The sequence below is a fragment of the Salvia hispanica genome, chromosome 2 (genome assembly GCF_023119035.1).
Source record: "Salvia hispanica cultivar TCC Black 2014 chromosome 2, UniMelb_Shisp_WGS_1.0, whole genome shotgun sequence".
NCBI lineage: Eukaryota > Viridiplantae > Streptophyta > Magnoliopsida > Lamiales > Lamiaceae > Salvia > Salvia hispanica.
In genome coordinates this window covers 15,547,327-15,567,549 of record NC_062966.1, presented here as the reverse complement: position 1 = coordinate 15,567,549, position 20,223 = coordinate 15,547,327, and the positions used below count along the sequence as shown (strand labels likewise).

General features: G+C 33.2%; 3 protein-coding genes across 10 annotated transcripts in view; all 3 read left to right on the top strand.

Moving 5' to 3' along the window:
- Positions 1–1,024, top strand: part of LOC125206353 (probable WRKY transcription factor 75) — a 1,228-nt gene extending 204 nt beyond the window's left edge. Inside the window, exons 2-3 of the mRNA XM_048105620.1 lie at positions 5–152; positions 749–1,024. Of these exons, the coding sequence (XP_047961577.1) occupies positions 5–152; positions 749–926 (326 nt within the window). The 3' untranslated portion in view covers positions 927–1,024. The remainder of the gene's footprint in view (positions 1–4; positions 153–748) is intronic.
- A 728-nt stretch (positions 1,025–1,752) lies between these two features.
- On the top strand, positions 1,753–6,543 carry LOC125203218. Its single transcript, XM_048101528.1, has 13 exons — positions 1,753–1,999; positions 2,439–2,512; positions 2,619–2,696; positions 3,168–3,243; positions 3,640–3,704; positions 4,423–4,524; positions 5,179–5,268; positions 5,358–5,432; positions 5,558–5,590; positions 5,687–5,767; positions 5,832–5,888; positions 5,981–6,088; positions 6,163–6,543. The coding sequence occupies exons 1-13, from the start codon at positions 1,957–1,959 to the stop codon at positions 6,343–6,345; spliced, it is 1,065 nt and encodes a 354-aa protein (XP_047957485.1). The 5' UTR covers positions 1,753–1,956; the 3' UTR covers positions 6,346–6,543.
- Positions 6,544–11,018: 4,475 nt separating this feature from the next.
- Positions 11,019–12,973, top strand: LOC125204738 (squamosa promoter-binding-like protein 13A). Of its 8 annotated transcripts, none has more exons than XM_048103451.1 (3): positions 11,019–11,206; positions 11,891–12,245; positions 12,348–12,973. In XM_048103451.1, the coding sequence occupies exons 2-3, from the start codon at positions 12,058–12,060 to the stop codon at positions 12,778–12,780; spliced, it is 621 nt and encodes a 206-aa protein (XP_047959408.1). In that variant the 5' UTR covers positions 11,019–11,206; positions 11,891–12,057; the 3' UTR covers positions 12,781–12,973. The 8 variants fall into 8 exon arrangements, with proteins under 8 accessions (XP_047959408.1, XP_047959410.1, XP_047959409.1 ...); XM_048103453.1 differs by having other exon boundaries at positions 11,888–12,245; XM_048103452.1 differs by having other exon boundaries at positions 11,879–12,245.
- The last annotated feature ends 7,250 nt before the right edge of the window (positions 12,974–20,223 follow it).

Here is a 20,223-nt window from a genome sequence, read left to right as displayed (position 1 = left end):
GGAGGCAGTCTGGCGGTGGAGAAAAAGGGGGAGAAGAAGAGCAGAAGACCTAGATTTGCCTTTCAAACGAGAAGCCAAGTTGATATACTAGATGATGGATATAGATGGAGGAAATATGGTCAGAAGGCAGTCAAGAACAATAGATTTCCCAGGTTCTTAATTCATTTCTAATTTCTATCTAATTTTTTCTAATTTTTCATTTCCATTTTTAGTAGAGTCTGCGGATAGTTATCAGTGAATAATAATTATATATGCTTATAACTAGGAGTATTAATTACTTTGTTCTTATTGTTCAATTATTTTTAAGATGCGGTTCAAGTTTCAGTAAATTAAAGAAGTAGTAGGTAATTAACTGAAGCAACTATGTACATTATTAAGTTATAAATACATGTACTTGGTTTCATTTATTATTATCACGGTCAGCTCCATTAAAATCGTGAATATAGAAGCTGAAGGTTAGTTCATAGCTTGTTACTAGTCCTACTACTTAAATAAAACTCTGGATTTTATTGATAATAACTAGGTTTAGCCTTATATTTCGTCATCTCTAATTCCGTAGTCATTTATTTGTCAAAGTTATGGAGTACTAACATTTTGATAACTTTTAGAGTATTGGGGCTTGTATTATTTATACTAAAGTTAAATGATATTTCTTTTTATAGTACTAATATAATATATTAAGATCAAAATTTATCTCAAAGTAGTTTCTGCATTTGAAATATTGATATTTTATTTTTTGTGTGTGCAGAAGCTACTATAGATGCACGCATCAAGATTGCAACGTGAAGAAACAAGTGCAAAGGGTTTCCAAAGATGAAGGTGTTGTGGTGACAACATATGAAGGCGTCCATTCTCATCCAATCCAAAAATCAACCGACAATTTTGACCACATTCTTAGTCAAATGCAGATTTACACTTCTTTATAATCATAATTACATATTAGGAGTGTTAGTATATGTCAAGACTTAGATCGATCTATATGTGAATTTACTCGGATTATACTATTATTTGTTTTCAATCTCTACATCTTGTGTCTTACCTGTGGAAAACATTTCGTTGTACTCATAAAAGAATCGAGTTTTCTATTACTCGATTTACTGATTTTTTTTCTATTTTTCGACTCACTGAATTTATGGTATTGAGTTTTTACTGGTTGGTTAATTTTCAATCAAAGTATGAATTATCATGATTTTAAAATGTTGCAATAGTTTTACTAACGTGCCTGGCGTCGCCCAAGCGCAGCTGGATTGGTGTAAGAAGTAGTAATTTTTTTGTTGAAAATTCTCCAGGGTATCTTATGGGCTCTGCTGGGCCCATTTCCTAAAAGTATAAAAAGACGATCTAATCCAAAAAAAAATAGAGACTTATATTCATTTTGGATCGTTCTTTAAAAAAAAATTTAGAATCTTTCTATTTTTTGGACATGTACTCCACCGTCCACAAACTTTACTTTCACTATTTTTTTCCTCTCTTCTCTTGTTTACTCATTTTTCTTCGTCCTTCGTACTTTATCAATTATGTATTAAAACATTTGCTGTTTTAAATGTTTTTATTTTTGAATTTGGAGGGAGTATAATATAATGTGTATCCACTAACCGTGATCAACACCGTAAACCTCTGTCAAGTATACTTTCTTTGGATCACCAATTGGTAATTATGATTTCAAATAAAAAATGAAACTGTTATGTGTTTCAACATTAAAAAGCATGCATTAGATGTACATCGATTTATTTAATCATAAAATTAATGGAGAGTCCATAGAATAAGGTTTCAGCCGTTCTAATACTGAATAGGGTTTCGTTAACGAAGCTGCTCAATTTCACAATCCCAATCACCAGAAGCTCCAGGAGCATCACTTATTTTTCTGGATTCCGTTTTTCGTCCAAAATTTATAAATGTTCCGGTTTTTAATTTAATTTTCTGTAAAAATCGCAACTGCTTTTATGCCGAGTTCCGATGGCGCTTTCTCTCGGCAAGCTCTCGCTCATCGTTGGTGCAGGTCAATTGCTTCTTTCACCTCTCATTCTATCATGTCTCTTCTGATTTCTTATATATTTGTGTTTGACTGATAGTTTTTGGACTTTTTGATCAATTGCCACTGCTCTAGTTGTTGATTGATGTTTAGCGTTTGCTATATTCTGGATACTTTCCTGTTCCAACTTCGAGTTGGTTGATTTTGGAATATATTGTGACAAATAATGGTTGAATGAGCTGGTAGTTGTAATGGTTCCCCCTCCCCCCACTCTACCTTCACCACCTACTCGTTGCTGCTTTTATATTATTGTATATAGCTCGACATAATTTGTTGGCAGAACAGAACCGATACATACCTTTAAGTCATGTATTTGCTTAATTCTAGCTGTGAAATGTATTTTTGGAATTGGTTATGATTATTCATCACAAAATGTTTTACTGAGGAGACTCAACAACATTTGCAGGCCTTGTGGGATCGGTTCTCGCCAAAGAGGGCCGGATGCCTAATGTTTCTGATTTTTTCTCTGGTGCATTTAAGGTACTATTACTTTGGAAGTTTATATGGAATTCGACTGAGTGCGGATTATAAGACCTACTGAAACTTTCGGTTCTCTTGTTTTTATTGCTCTTGCATTAACTGGCAGATCGTTTTCAAGCAACTTAAACAAGATGGTCCTGCTGCTTCCCGAACCAAACCGCGAAATGATTCTTTGATGCAACAGGTTTGGAATTAATTTGGTCTTTGGTCTATTTAACTGTTCTTGTTCTTATCTCATGAGTCACATCTTCTTATAGTTAGACTACTATGTTTGTTCTTTGTTCACTTATCCTGGTCGGGCTTGGCTAATGAGTGTAAAAGAATATTGATATTAGAGAATTGCTGATCACTTCGATGGCGGAGAAAGGATCAAGTATCTATAGCATAGCCTAGAAAATTATGCAGCCCTTTCTCTATGATACAGAGTTACTAAGTTGAATAGATTCAAAATGGAGAGAAAAGAGAATGTTGTATTGTAGTTGCTATGGTATCATTTTATTACCTCAGGTCTTCTTTTGGTACATAGTTGACACTTGTCACTATGTTTTGTTCACTTTGACTTGCCATCTTTGTGGTCATATTACATCATTATTCCATGAATGCTTATGATAAAAGCTGTTGGCAGATGAACTGATTTGAGTTTTGACTCTCTCAGGTTAACAGCCTTCGAGAAGAGCTACAATTCTTGGCATCAAATAGATCTGTTACAATTGTTACTGGAGAACGATCAGGTCACAGTACATGCTAAAATGATAGCAAATCTATCCCATTTTGTTGTGAAATCTTCATGATTTATGTTATTTTGTACTCAATGGGTGCTGTATTTGAACGGTGTGATGTATCTCCTAGGGGTGAAATCCTCATATCTTTGTACTTTATATGTCACCAAGCACATCCTATTTACTGCCTTTGCTCTTCCTGCTGACATCTTTTTGAGTTATATGATATCACCTTTTTCTTTATGTAGCAGTTTGTTTGCATGCAGTAGAATCATCTTGGTAAAGCACAGTGCACTCTTCTACATAAAAGCTCATTGATTCCTTTATGAGATTCTTTCATGTGTGCATCTTTCATGAAATTGCCAATGCTCTAATTTTGCTGACTATATCTTCTCGTACTTTCTACAGCGTCTGGGAAATATGGAATAGTAATTATTGCTGTAGTTGTTGGATATGGCTACATTTGGTGGAAGGTAATTTCATATATATTCTTCTCTAATGTAACACTGATTTTAAAGGACTGTCTTTCATATATTTCTTGAACTTTTGCCTCTTTTTTTGTCAGCTTGCTTCTAGGTTAAATTTTTGTTTGTGCAATTGAAAAAATTCTGTACTCATAGGTACAACATAAGACCAGATCCCTTATTAAACTCACTGGCCATTGCACAGCAATATATTTTTATACAACTAAATGCAATTAAGCAAGCCAGCTTGTCATTATCTCGTAACAGAGAGAATCAATGTATCTTGATTCAGTTTTATTAGTTGCTAATTCAATTCTTTACACATGGTGGAACATCTGCCATGGCAATTTATTCTGTATTTGCAATAACTAGGTTTAAATATTGCTTTATCTTATAATCCTTGACAAGTTGCTTTCTTGGTAAACGTAGTAGTGTCATTCTTTTGATAGCATAACTTGAGATGTAATTTCCATTTAGAACATTTATTCACTTATGTGTATCTTGTGCAATGGAGTGCTTGTATATAAATATTTACATCTCTTAAAAACTGTTTACTCTGTTAGGATGGGAAATATGCATGGTTATACACAGACTGTTGTTTTTTTACTGACTATGCACTTTGTAACGTCATGTTGCATATGGAAACCTTAATGTACTTCATGGGGATTTCACCACCTCTACTTTCTTGGGTGATTGGCGCCACTTATAAATATTTATCCACTTTCAGGGTTGGAAGATTTCTGATATGATGTTTGCAACTAGGCGTGGCTTGAATGATGCATGTTCTTCTGTAGCTAAACAACTTGAGACTGTTTACTCTTCAGTTTCGGTAAGCTTTTAATCATCAGTTCTGTTTATAGTTGTGATAGCATGTCTGGAGTTACCTGTTCCAATGCTGACTGTTATTCTTTTCTTTCAAGAAGATCAATTCCATCATCTAAAGCTTTTATATATTCTAGTCATCTATAATATGTTAATTTCATAATGTTTCTTCACTATTTATTTGTTCTTGCAACATAATACTTAGTTTCTTTGGTTTTTGATGACCTGGATGTAGCAAGTACATATTTTTTACCTCTATAACTGAATAATTCATACTCCTTGTTAAAGTTCTTAGCAATTATTCACAAGCACGTGTATACTGATGATTACATATGTATTTGTTAACCTGTGCATAAATACTGAAGCTTTATGTACCTTATTTTTGTATTGCTCGGAAAGTATTGCATTTGAGTGATGGCGTTTGTGCTAATATTACGTTCCCTGCTGATAATTTGTTGCATATGATCCTTTGTCCTAGAGTGTCTTATCGGCTTTCTAAATTCTACTATCTTGTAGTCTTTCTATGTGCTTTACAAGGATATAAAAGTTAAGCAATTTATTGCCTGGAATGCATTGCAAATGCAATGGATCTGGAAAGTGCTATGTCATTGATGTGTAGTATCATTTCCGTGCCTGGATGAACTTTTCTTTAACTTTGCAGGTCACTAAAAACCATCTGTCCTCAAGAATTGACCGAGTAGATTGTAAAATTGATGAGGTTGGCGACCATACAACAGCAACGAAAGATGAGGTTAGGAAAAACGAGCAACTTTTTGGTGGCTTTGGTTTATTACTTGTTTCTCCTGAACCCTGTAAAGTTACCGACTGCAATTTGCACAGGTGTCTGAACTGCGAGGCAATGTGAAATCGATTGATTCAAAATTCCAAACTGTTCATCATGTAGTGCGGTCACTGGTAACTAATATCTACCCACTCATTACATCAATGTGTCTCTCTTTGAGTATTATTCTAATTTAGTGATGGTTATCTATGCTTGTTTGGTTGGTCAGAAACTAAAGGTTAAACCTTTCTTTTCACAGGAAACTAAGATTAGCAGGATAGAAGTGAGACAGGTACAGTTAACTATGACCTCCAGCATTCCGTCTCCTAGTTTTAGATAGGTATTGTTCTTGTTTGTAATGATAGTTAATTTTTTAACATCTATGCAGAATCAACTGAACTCTGGAGTGGAAAATTTGGTTGGCTATGCATGGAATCTTGAAAACAGCAAAAGCATGGAGCAAATTGAGGCAAGAATATTATATCCATCTTTTCTATCTACATATATTAATGTGTGTAATGTGTACTGTGCAGGGAGCATCTAGTTCCTCCAGGCCTGCCCTTGAACTGCCAAACGTATCTCCGTCAAGGGTAAATTATCAGTCATACTCATATGTAGTGTCAGTAGATACAATACTTAAGTGTGTACCAAGTTATGTAGCTTACTTCTTTGCCCTTCTCAGAGCGTTTCTTTGCCCATCAAGGCTTTAGGCCAGCCACCATCACCATCTACTGCTAATGGATCTCTTAAGAAACAGGCTGCATTTCTGCCTACTGCTTCAGGCCTCAAGGTGATGAATTTTCCTTTGTTAACCTCTATACTTTTGTAGCCTTGCCATGCATCCTCTCATGTTGTCTTTTGCAGGAGCTATATGGAACATCAGATGATGTTGGAGTGTCGGACGTGAGTAGTGTTCCTCTGGGATCAAATGGGATTCGTGCTTCTGAGGATACAAATATAGACAACACATCTAGTGGTTTGTTCGGAAGATTTTCAGGGTTTTCATTGCTGTCAAGAAGCCGCAGTGCGGTGCCATCTGCCAAGTAGAGTATGTTGTAGATTGCAATAACAGAAACCATTTAGGATATGGAGTAGTAAAATAGTAGTAGTAGATTCGAGGAGGATTATCTCCTAGCATTCTCCTCCTATATACGGCAATGCAATGCCTATTATGTATTGATCACCCGAATTTTGTAGTGTATATCACAGAATTAGCTCTTTAAATACTTGGTCAAGTTCTGCTAAGTGATGGAACTATTTTTTAGAAACTAATGGGGGAAAGGTAAATAAATAAATAAATAAAAAACTCGAATTTTAATCATCTTTTACTGCTTTAATCCGCTGCCCTTACAAAATTATCTGCAATTGTTTGTTTCATTTGTTTGGTTTGAGTTGTAATATAATACAGTAAGTAGCCTGTTGAGAAAGGCGATTCAGATACTCATGTGAGGATATATATAAAGTTGAAAATTATTCTCTAGTACACAATATATTTATTGAAGGGAGTTATGAGTTTTAGTACACGTGAACGGTGTATATGAAGAAAATTGATGAAATAAGAACAAGTTCCTGTATAAAAAGTATGAGTCATCTCGAAAATATACTTTTCTGACGTATTGATTTTCAATAGTAAATACTAAGTGCTACATTAAATCTCAATGCTTGTTTTCCTAAACGATTAAATTTGTTAATAAAATAAAAAAATGTTACTAAATGTAGTACTATTAGTATATCAACACTTTAATATTGTAAAATATTACTCCCTCCATACTAAGTAAGAAGTGTATACTATTGAGGATATTGTATGAATTTTTAATAATAAAAAGTTAAATACAGTAGTGCCAGTGAAGAAAGTGTTTCATAATAGGCTAAATGAGGGTAATTGAATTTTTTTCTGTTTGTAAACAATGAGTATTATAAAGAGAAAGGTTAAAAAAAAATTACACGTTCTGTGGGATAATAATGGGTAAAAAGGGAAAGGTTTTAGTATTAAGCAGAAGTAACAAGAAATAGATCAAGGGCTTATAAAATGTCACTATTATGGACGCCAGAGAAAATAATTAGGAAATACTTATTTTCAACTTTCTGTACATTCCCATTTCATGAAAGTAATTTAGCTTGTCGATTAGTACAGATATAAATAGCAATACAAAAGGGAAAAATAGATCAAATATAGAGTTAGGCTGATGGAGATGAAAATATTTATTATATAATTATGACATAAAAATCAATCACAATCTTCAATTTTGGTTAAATTTAACAAATAGTACATCAAAAATCAAGAGGATTCTTTTGTTTTTTATGCTACTTATATTGAATTACTAAACAAATTACTGTTGTATATTTTACGTAAAAAAACTTCAAACTTTTTACTTGTGGTTTATCAATTATTTGACAGCAATATACGTACTAGTACTATTGAGTTAGGTGCGTTTTAACAGTATATATTTATCAAAAAACTAGCCAACATTATTAATTAGGGAGTGGATGTTAATACTTGCATGTGTTTATTGTTACATGAAGGTACAAACGTACTATTTGTCTTTGTCCATTTGAGGTTGAAAGAATAGTTTGGTTTTGATATTTTGTGTTAGCTACTGGCGCTAGTACGTTGCCGGTGGAAACAACTTGATGTAATTAGCTACGCCACCAGAAACTAATTAATAAAATTAGAGTGAACTACATAAATGGTACCTAACCTTTCACTTTTGCACGTAAATGGTATCTGATCTTTATTTTATATCGTTTTTGGTACTTATAAATCACATTTTTGGTACCTGATGCAATTTTCTTCCCAAAATGCCCTTTAAACAAATATATTTTCCCATTTATGTCATAGAGGGTATTTTGGGCATACATAAAATTTGTACCAAAAGTGATATTATAATATCTTCTCTCATTCTCCTAATTTTTTATACTATTATTATTAATCAATATTAATATTATTATTTTGATGTTATAAATTAATAATTAATTCATTTTTAATATCATTCAAATATACTTAAATATAATTATAGTTATAATTATATTTAATTATTATTGTTATAATACTAAAAATTGATAGTAATTAATAAATAATTGTAGTATAATTATATAAATTATGAATTACATAATATTATGTAATAATTATAATTATTATTTTACATTAAATTAGTAACTAATCAATATAGATTATTATTGTTATAATACTAAAAATCGATAGTAATTAATAAATAATTGTAGTATAATTATATAAATTATGAATCACATAATATTATGTAATAATTATTATTATTATTTTACATTAAATTATTAACTAATCAATATAGCCTTAATAAAAATTTAACATTGTGAATTGTATTCATAATGATATAAAAAGTTGAATATTTTTAGTTATGTGTTTCAACCTTAAAATGAGTATAAAATAATTTAATATAAAATATTCAATTGATTTAGTTACTTTATATAATTAATTTAATTAGGTATTTTTGTTTTTTATTTATATTATGAATGCAATTAGATGTATGTATATAACACTAAAACGAAAGAAGAAAAAAGAAGGAAGAAGAAACATAAACTAAGGAGAAAAAAGATAAAAGAAAGGAAGATAAAATACTAAAAAGAAAGAAGAAAATGAAGAAAAAAGAGAGAAGAAGAAAAAGAGAAAGAAGAAAGGAAGAAAAAATAATCACATATTTGGTACTCCTCCGTCCTATAAAAGTTGAGACAAAACTTTTGGGCACGGAGATTAAGAATTTATATTAAATAAATAGGAGAGATGAAAAAAGTAGGAAAAATAAGAGAGAGTAAAGTAAATGATGGAATAAAATAAGAGTGATTAGATGTTTTGTCTTTAGTTAAAAAAGGAAATGACTCAACTTTGTTGGGACGGACTAAAAAGGAATACGACTCAACTTTTATGGGACGGAGAGAGTACTATTTAATGGAAATTTCCAAAAATATCCTCCATGAAAAAAAATCACATATTTGGTACCTAGGGTTATTTTTGTCACTGGATACCAAAAACGATATAAAATAAAGATCAGGTACCATTTTTGTGCGAAAGTGAAAGATCAGGTATCATTTACGTAGTTCAGTCATAAAATTATAAATGAATCGATAATCCACGCTTCTGAAATTAAATTATAAAAAGATGATTCTGTACCTGACCCATTTTTTCATAGCCCTTGATTGTAAAAAATAAAAAATAAAAAGATGTAAACAAAAAAAGATTTGTAATATAATCATTACTATAAGTTAATTAGTAGGTAGGATGACACCATCACATGGTGTAAGATTCAAACTTGTAGCAAATTTATTTGAAAATCCATGGAATTATGTGGACCATAATTTACAGGCCATCACACGTTACTTCACAAATTTGTGTTCCTATTTCTGGAATTGAATTCAAAGATAACAATTTTCCACTTTTGAGAGTCGGTTATTTAACAAACCCATTTTTCGAATTTCAGTCACTCCAATAATTTAATTTCAATCATGACACTACATTATCAATTATTAACATTACTTACAAAAAATTTGTGTATGAATGATAATATTGATGCCAATATGATGAATATAAATAGGCCAACTTAAAAGAATTGGAAATAATTCGGGCATGTCCTAAACGAGTTATTGATTGGAAAACGATATAAAAAAGCTTTTTGATTGTATTGTTGGGAGAATAACTCATCTAGGACATACTCATGGCTTCATGCACATGAATAATGGAGTACAAAAAAAATTCAAGACGCCTGCAATTTATTTACACTTATGGGCACGACGTGCACAATGATTAGCCGAGAATGGCGCATTGCGTTAGTGAAGTGCGTCATTCTCATTTGTGCTTGGTTGCTTGTAAGCACTTTGTGCTTCTTCTCCTGCAACACGGTCAGTAGTGCTGCGTTGCTAATGCTCTTAGTTCCATACATTGATGCAAATATAGTTTAAATTATATTAAAATGATTATGTATACATTAGGCCCTATTACTATAATTGGCATCAAATAACTTCTTAATCTCTTTTTTAGTAAGAAGACCTAAATTGTTGTGAAATGCTCCTTTGGGAAGGCAATATCATGTCATAGTATTGGTAGGAAATATGGCAGCAAATGCTAGATGAAATTAGACAAGAGAGTAGAATAAGTTAGATAGACAAAATCCAATCATCAATTGATTTGTAGTACTACCACTTAGATTTTTTCACATTACATTAAAGAGAAAGGTTACACTCTGTTCCATTCTTTGCCACTCATTTTATGTATGGTTTATCTCTCTCCTTTTTAACCAACTAACATGTTCATGGCATATAAACTCATTTTCTTAATCTAAAAATTTAGTAATTTAATCACTTCTTACAAGGCTACTACCCAAAAAAGGAATGTGTGTATTAGTCAAACTGGTAATTGATGCTCTAATATGCTAAGTTTGTCAGGAGAGCACACATCTCTAAAAGTAAAACACACTCTCATACAAATACAACCATTTCTGCATCTTTCCTTCTGGCATCTTTCTTGCTTTGTGGATATGTGCAAGACTTTTACTTTTAAATTTGGTCTTTCTTCATTTATATGTTGATGTAGTAGGGAAATTAAAATTTGGTTCTTGGTGATGAATCTGAATACAAGATTTTATTCTTCTCCAATAATTATGTCACATATTGAAGACTATTTTATTTTGTACTCATAATGCCTCTATCTCCAATCTACACCTGGCTCATTTATATTGATAGCTCTTTCCAACCCAACCCCACAGCCCACAGCCCTACTCTGCAGCTATAATAACTACTGCTATTCTTCTCAACTCTCTCTCCTACAAACACTATTGTGCAATGCTTTGTTCATTGTGTCATCTCTATTAATGGAGTCGCTGTCAGAGAATGAATGGATGGATGGAAAGACTTAGTCAACCTATACCATTTGCACTTGTCCGTAAGTCTTTGTTTATTATTTCTTCCCTTCCTTAAGTATTTCACTTTCTTGGCTTCCTATTTCAAGTCTTTGTTTGATTTCTGAGGTACAACAATCCCCACTCTCTCGCTTTGTCCCTTTACACTTTACGCACTCATTTCCTAGTTGTAAACCCTCATCAAGAATCCTTGAATCAACTAGTATAGATCATTCTTGCAGCAAATTACCATATGTGCTATAATTGAGTAAGTAGTACTATTGTTCGAGAGTAGAAAATAATTGTGGCTTTCTTTACAGAAAATGGTGTTGAGTTCTTTAGTTTTCTGCTTTTATAAAACAAGTTGTGAGCTGGGGTTCACTGTTCATGTGTGGCTTTCATAACTTGGCCAAGCAAGTTTTTTGTTTCTATTATCAGTTTATCACTCTCTCTCCAGATTCCTTGAGCTATAGTTGTTTGGTTGTGGTATGTGAGATATGTTACCATTTTAAAGATTCTGCTCTAAGAAAACAAACAGTTATGCCTTTTATGGATGCACAATTACAATTTAGTTAGGAATTCAAACATGCTAACCTTGTTTCTCTATTGTTTGAAATACTAGTACTACAATTATTTAGTTGGTGACCATTGTTATTGTTATGTTGATATTCATTTCACTATTCTCTATGGTATGGTAGTTATGTAACTTGCATTAGTATATGTAGCAGGAGAATAGAATGTTGGTTGAGGGGAGCAAAGGTGGTTTGAAGTAAGTGAATGTTTGTAACAGAGTGGTTTGAGTGGATTCGTGTCTTTTGTTTTGTGTTTTTGCTTGGGGGAGAAAAAAGGAGAAGTAGAGTGATTAAAGAAGAGTTTGAGATCAAGTTTGTTAGGAATGGAGTCACCCTCAAAAAGGGCCAAGGCCCCTGCAATTGTTGCTCATTGCTTGGTGGACGGATGCAGCGCTGATTTAAGCGCGTGCAGAGACTATCACAGGCGGCATAAGGTCTGTGAAGCTCACTCGAAGACCCCAAAGGTGACGATTGGGGGTCGAGAGCAGCGCTTTTGCCAGCAGTGCAGCAGGTAAATCAACCATTCATTCATGCATATAATATTTGTGATTAGTGTAGATATGTTAATTGGAGGGATATGATATGATATGGTTGACATGCTGTTGTTGAATAGGTTCCACTCCCTGGTGGAGTTTGACGAGGGAAAACGCAGCTGCAGGAAGCGGCTTGATGGGCACAACAGGAGGCGGAGGAAGGCCCAAACACGCAGCTCTACTCGAATGGAGGAAAGGCTCGTGTCATTCAGCAGCGAGCCACAGATAGTATCTGGTATGATGGGATACCCTTGGTCTGGGGTGGTAGTGAACGACGGGAATGAAATAGGAGGCGTGTTGCAGCAGCAGCAGGTCAGCTACTTGGACACAGCAGCAGGTCATCAACTGGGAAGCAGCAGCTTTGTATCACCAAATGTGATGATGGAGTGTGATGGTGCTCTCTCTCTTCTGTCATCACCCCCTCCCGCCATCGACTATCATCAAACCACCTTGCATTTTCCTCACCACAATGTTGGATCATCCCATCAAACTCTCTCTTTCATGTGGGACTAGCTGCAGCTCTGCTCTGCCTCCTTCATCATCAATGCTTCTCTCTCTGTCAATTATCATGTGTGTTCATTAACTTTTAAGCTTCAACCTCTCTACAATAGAGATTAGAGAATGAGAATAACTGTAACTGAACTGGATTAATGATAATATGACTCTGCACTCATTCTTGCCTGCAACTAAATCACTCATTTTTGTACACAATTTTTTTGCCTACATTACTTTTGTTTATAATTAGTGGTAATCATATATTTGCTGGATTCTGTTTCCCAATATATGGCTGGCATATCCCACTCCTTTGAAAGGAAGTACTAGTAAATAAAATTTTTCCTAAATGTGTATACCCAGATTGGTTTTAGATCTACACATAATTAGTATCATTACATTACGGAATTACCAATGTGTTCACTACTATATATCCTCATGTCATGTGCAAAGATATCATCTTTTTGCGAGGCGTAGTTTTTGGGCCCATGGACCTAAGGTGATTGACCCAATTTCAAAGCCCATATGTATACTGATATGTTAACTTTCGAAACCATGTCGCGTAGCATATCATTTTCAAGGCTTCAATAGTGGTATTAATTTCTACAGCTGTTTCATGTAATCCATTGAAATAGTTCATATTTGACATGCTTAAACGTGGTTTATAGCTGGACATGCAATACATCACTATATGTGTCTTTAATATTTGCTGCACGAATATTTAAAAATTAATTTGGTTACATGATTGAACAGTAGTCGATAAGGGTATTTTTGTCTGTTTACCTAAAAGAGTGGTTTTGATTTTGTCGCAAAAAAAACCTCCCCACTTATCTCTAAACGGAAATTTATAATTCGCCTATTTAAGAAATTCTTTAAATGTCAATCCAGTTTGTTCAAATTGAAAAAACAAAAAGAATACTAAAAAATAAAGGTTTCAGCTTTGGAGCGTGGGCATAATACTTTAGACAAGAGGGTTAATCCTGGTCTATTTCAAAACCCCACTCATCCCTTTTATTAAATCTCGAATTGTCACTTCTCCGGGCAATCGAAATGACGAAAATACCCATGAACGTGTTGTTGAAATCTCAGGTAGCTCTCCCACCAGCTCACTTGAGCAACATTCTCACGTTTTACCGATGTTTCATGTTTTTTAAAGGGACCATCTTTTGTCTCTCTTTAAACACCACCTAATCTATATTCGCCTTCATAATACACATATTTTTTCCTCTATTATTTTAATTGCACGTTTTCCTGGATTACTAAACTCAAACATGTGATACAACATAACCTATTTATTCTATTGTAACATACGACATAATAAGAAATTGTACACACGTTTAGATATTTATATATATGGTCCCGGAATTCGGAAGAATTATAATATGTTGGTAATGCATTTATTATTTTTAATAATTTAGATGGTTTAGTTTTATATTTTGATAACTCTTGAGTCTTTTTTGTATTGCCCTTAGATTTTAAAAGAGAACCATATTGCATTTTAGCCTTTTTGTGAATTACATCATGCATCTTAATTATAAGTAGGTAATTGAGGATTAATTCGAGCTCATTTGTTCCTAGAAATTTAATTTTTGAATATTGAATCACACTCTTTATACGTTTAGTTGCATTCCCATTTTCAAAAGTTGATTATGCAATGAACCATGCTTAATATTTAATGTATAAATAAAAACACTAAGAAAAGTGAAATAGCATAGAATCAAATGTGTTTTTTCTTTGTTGGGGGAAATTACAAGACCTACTTTCTATATATAGTTGGGCTGAACCAAACAATAGAAAATGCTGCCTATGAATTCAGGAAAACCCATTAACCATACATCTATGTTACTTAGTTACAAACGTACCAGCCGAGCCCTTAGTGGAGGCATATTCAACATTTCTCAAGCACTATCTTATCTACAAATTCGCAGCCCAAATTTAAATATGACGAAGAAGCAATTTTGATGGAGACTTATGCACTATGCGTGCAACTGTGCAAGCAATCCAAGCAATTTTGATCCACTCTTAATTTAGTACTACTACTATTACATTTTGCCTTGTATTGAGAATTGGTTGATTATATATAAAAACCAAGCTTTATTTCTTAAATGCATATATACGATGTGGGTTCACAGGCTACAACTTGGTGACAACACAAGTTGAATTTGTACGACATATATACTTTAGGCAAAAATTGACAAAAGATGTATCCTAATTTTGCAATTGATCAGGCCGACAATAAGAATTTCTTTGTACACTCAACATTTTCTATCACAATCCCTCTAGATATACAAAATGACGTAAATATATGTATCAATTAGCATTACATATACTGATATAAATATTAACATTTAAAGAATGGATTAATGAAGCGTTGCTCTCAGTACGTAATTAATTATAGTAGGAGTATTTTAATTCACGGGACTATTTACTTTCTACCTCAACAGATAAAACGCTTTAATTAATAGAATAAAAATATTCCAAGAAAAAAGAAAGAAAAGTAGTGGGTGTAGGAGGGAAAGTGAAATTAAGGAAAAGGTAATTAAATGAAAGGGAGAGAGTGAGTGACATATAGTTGAGGAAATTAAAGAGAGTGGCTTCAGCTCTATAATTGAGTATATGGGTGGGCCAAGCTATTGCTATTGGATGTGATTTACTTTAAACTCATCTTCCCTAATATGGAATACTATTCACGTGTCAAAGAGGGCTGACAATGAAAATGTCTGCCCATTTAAGGTTATAAATCAGACATAATATTGTACCCCACATCATTCACCCATCACTCACCAGTCACCACCACTACTATATTTTTAATTTTATCTAACATTTATATAATACTTAATCTCTTATACGGAGTATAATAAAAATTAATAGTAGTACTAAATATTGAACAATGATACAGATAGAGAAAATCAATGAAACTCTTAATTCAAACTCAAATGTCACAACTTGTATATGGTTCAAAATGTTGACAAGTGGGTCAGATGGATTAAAGGCATGATCAAAGCACACAAAACACACATCGAACGACCAATATTCAACAACCGGGTCTATGAGATGGGAGAGAGTGAGTGAATTTTGAGTGGAGGCGTCTTCCGATAGGAATGAATGAGACGAGAGAAGAAAATTCAAGGCTCGAGCAGTGTTGCACCTCCACCCTCCGGTGACTTTAGCGGTGATTCATGACACGGACACATGTGTCATGTATAATATGTTGTTGTAAGCCTATAGCAAACACATGTACTATTAACCTACAAAAATCCAAGGTACGTTGAGGAATGATCGAAAAACTAGAAAAAACTTATATTAGTATATTTTTAGGAGTTTTAATTATGTAATCGTTTTTTTTATAATTTTAATTATGTACTGTATGTTTTATTAAAATATGTAATATTATACTCTTTTATAATTTTAAAAATGAATGAATTTCTTATTTTTAATTAAAAAATATATTTAATTTAAATTAATAGTATATTGATAAATATAAAAATAAAAAATGAAACTCATGAATTGGCCGTTGTCGTGGCCCGTGGGGATTAAAAATGTGCACTAAAGTAAAAGTTAATAAGATAATTGACCATCAGTGGCGTAGCCAGCATATAACAAGGGGTACAATTGTACCCCCAAAATATTTGTCCTTGAAATTAAATATAGATACAATAACGTAATAGCTTCAGTGATCTTGTGGTTAAAAGTGGCGTTTATGCAGTTAGAGACCAGTGTTTGAACACTGGTTGTGAACTATTAGTATTTTATGTTTTACATTAGAGCATCTATAAGCATGGTAGTAATTTTTTTTTGAAATTAATGTAATTATATTTTGAACCTCCAATTTTAAAATTCTGGATCCGCCACCGTTGACCATGGTCAAGGGATTTATGATGGTGGATGACTTCAATAACTCTTCTTGCCTCAAAGCTTGAGCCATACAATTACAATTTTGACACTAATAAATAAGGAAATAAGTGAAGAGGGGGAAAAAAGAATTTACATAATTTTTAATATTAGTACGATGACTGAACGTTGGCCTTATTTTTAATATTGGTATGATGACTGAACGTTGGGCAAGGCCATGAAGGCACGAGGCATGAAGCCATGAAGTACTCCCTCCGTCCCGGCTAAGATGACACATTCCTTAGCCGGCACGGGATTTTAGGAGTTATTGGTTAAAGTGTTTAATTGGAGAGAGAAAATGTGAGTGTAAGTATTAAAGTAGATAGATAAAGAAATATGAATATTTTAATAGGAGTGAAAAAAGGTGGTTGAGTGTATTAATTGGAGAAATAAAGTTTCCAAAAAATGAAATGTGTCATCTTAGTTGGGACAAATTAAAAAGGAAAACGTGTCATCTTAAGCGGGACTATGAAGCATGAACAACTTCAAATTACTCTTCGCCATCGTTTTCTATCTTAAAAGTACAACAAATTTCAGAATACTATCTAAATATTCTTGCCTAACATTATTAATGCCAACTCCATTTCCACGCCAACTAACAAATGTACATCTTCTTAATACATTTGCAGATGTAATAAATATACATTTTAATGTTACTTAATTTCACAAGTATACTATTCTTCGAAATATTCGAACCACTACTTTTAAAAGGTGCGAAATAATATTAATACCAAATTACCAATAGTGAATGTATGATGATGAAATCGAAAATTGTGAGTTTAAGTCTTCTACATACACTATATATGTGGATTCCAGGTAACACTTCTATAATCTATATAGCGAGAATTTGTTCAGTTATATGATTATCTTCATTTTATATTTAAAAGAAGCTACGTGATTACGAAATATTCTTTCGATATTATACTCTCTGCTAATTATCTCAATAACAAGAGTGATTTGTATTTTTCTTTGGAATGTGCATATAAAAGTAACTCGCATTCCTCTTAAATCAGTCGGTACTATAAGTGGCCTATTTTTAAGTAGAGAACAAATTTTACACATAAAAATTTAAAACAGACTCTATGGAGTATTTTACACGTAATAAAACATAATTTTCTAAATCTGTATACCAAAATAATACGAATATATATATAACATGATTATCTTAAGTAGGCCTTGGCTTGGGTGATGAAAAAAGTATTTTGAAGGTATATATAAACAGGTGTGTGATCAAATACTAACTATAAATATTTGATGAGTTTTTATACTAGAAGATATGTATAACAAAGCCGGTGTTAAATACGATATGTATAGTTTGAATTTGTCATTTGTACTACCACTACTTACATTTGTAGATCTAGAAATAACTTAGAAAGCTTACATGGTGAAGATAGCCGCGCCGTAGCTGGAGAGACATAAAAATAGACAAGTTCGTCCACTTTGAGTAACAACTGAGCGCTTTCGTTAACCTTAGCCACCAACCAACAGAAAGCTTTGCATTTTCTAATGATGCCGTCGTAGGTAATATTAAGGGAGTTTTGTCTCTTAAAGTGAAAATTCATTATATTTTATTGAAACTAAGTTGGTGGCTAACTATCATTCCATCCGCCACACAATAGGAGTCTTATTTGATTTAAGCACGAGTTTTAACAAATATAAAGAAAAGTGAATTGAATAAGTTAGTAGAATGTGGTTCTTAGAGCATCCCAACGCAGATGGGCCGGGCCGCAACTCGCGAGTCCCAGCCCGGGGGTAGCGTTTGCGTCCCTGGGCCGCACCAGCGGTCCGTCCCAGCCCGGCGTTAGCGGTGCCCGTGCCGCAACCCGTGCATCCCGGCCCGACGTTAATTGTGTGCGGGCCGGGCCGCAAGTCCCCTCGATTTTTCTTTTTCTTTTTTTCTAAAAAATTTTGTTTGCCTATTTATATACTTGTTTTGCTCCATTCTAATCTTCTTCCACACAAACTCAATTTCAATCCTCTTGTATTCCAACATTTCTAGGATTTGTAATTTTCTTTTTCTCAATTAAACAATGAATTTTTTCGGTTTTAATTGTTCAACGTATTCTATTTTACGAGTAAAATAGGTTGGAGTTGTGAATAGTGCAAAATAATAGTTGTGGCCCGAGTTGGGGCCTGCGGGGTTAAAGGAGTTGTGGCCTGGGACTCAAATTTAGGTGAATGATGACGTGGAGGGGACTTGAGGCCTGGATTTGGGATGAGGTTGGGGATGCCCTTAAGTTTTAGAGCATCCTCATCCATGCTCTTGCCAAAGAACATGGATATGGGCCCGGACCCACTTTTATTAAATTTTTATTCCCTGCTCTTCCCCAAGAGCACAACACCCACATCCATGTTCTTCTGCAAGGACATGCTCAAGGGTCTCACCATTCCATTATTTAATTTTAATACTTCAATTACTAAAAACATTTCTACAATATAAAAATACATTAAAAATAATCGAACTACTATTACAAATTTAAAAAATATAAAAATTACATAATTAAAAATCCTAAAAAATAAAAATTACATAATTAAAATCCTAAAAAATAAAAATTACATAATTAAAATTCAAAAAATGAAAAATACATAATTAAAATCCTACAAATTAAAAATTACATAATTAAAGGTTAAAAAATACCTCCATGGAAGACTAGTTCTTCGGCCCTATCCCCAATGTTTGTCGGAGACCTCTTATCATTACCCGATGATCTTCAAGTTGCTCGGGAGACATGTAAGACGTCTCAGCCATATAGAATTGAGCCAAGAGGGACTAGAAATATTAGACGTCGGAGAGTTAAAAATAGATGTACTCCAGAAATGGAAAAAGATTTAGAATACAAATTAGAATTGAGATAATTGATTTAGAAATGAAAAAAAATTTAGAATCCATAAATTCTCTAAATCTAGAATAAAAAATTAAGAAAGGTAAATGTTTAAATGATATCCTCTCCGTCCATAAAATATAGTCTTATTTATGGTCCATAAAAAATAGTTTTATTTATGGACGATGCGAATTTTAATAAAAAATTAATAAAGTAAGAGAGAATGAGAAAAAGTAGATAAAGTAAGAGAAATATAGAAAAAGTAGGCAAATTGACTAGGAAAGATTCGAACCCACGTCTATATCATCAATAGAGAGCTTCCTACCACTGCGCCACTTGCTAGAATTTGTTTTGGAGGTATGTATCCATTTGTACTCATTGGGATCTGCCACTATATCTCATTACCAGAGACTAATTTATGTCACACATAATCCGAGTTGATCATAAACACCATCACTTGGTTGTCACTTTCAATTTCAATACTCCGTTGTCTCAAGCAAGTTGCAAACCATTATATATGACCCAAAACTCAATCACAAGAACGGCATCACGGCCCCATCCCATGTGGCTCGTCGTGGGTTGGGCGTGACTCCCATTCCCCACTCTCCTCCAGTGGGCATCTTTGATATCCGTTTTTTTTTTTTAGAAAATTTTTTAAAAATCCAAATTTTTTTTAGGATTTTAATTATGTAATTTTATAATTTTAGGATTTAAATTGCGTAATTTTAGTTTTTTAGGAGTTCGTAATGTC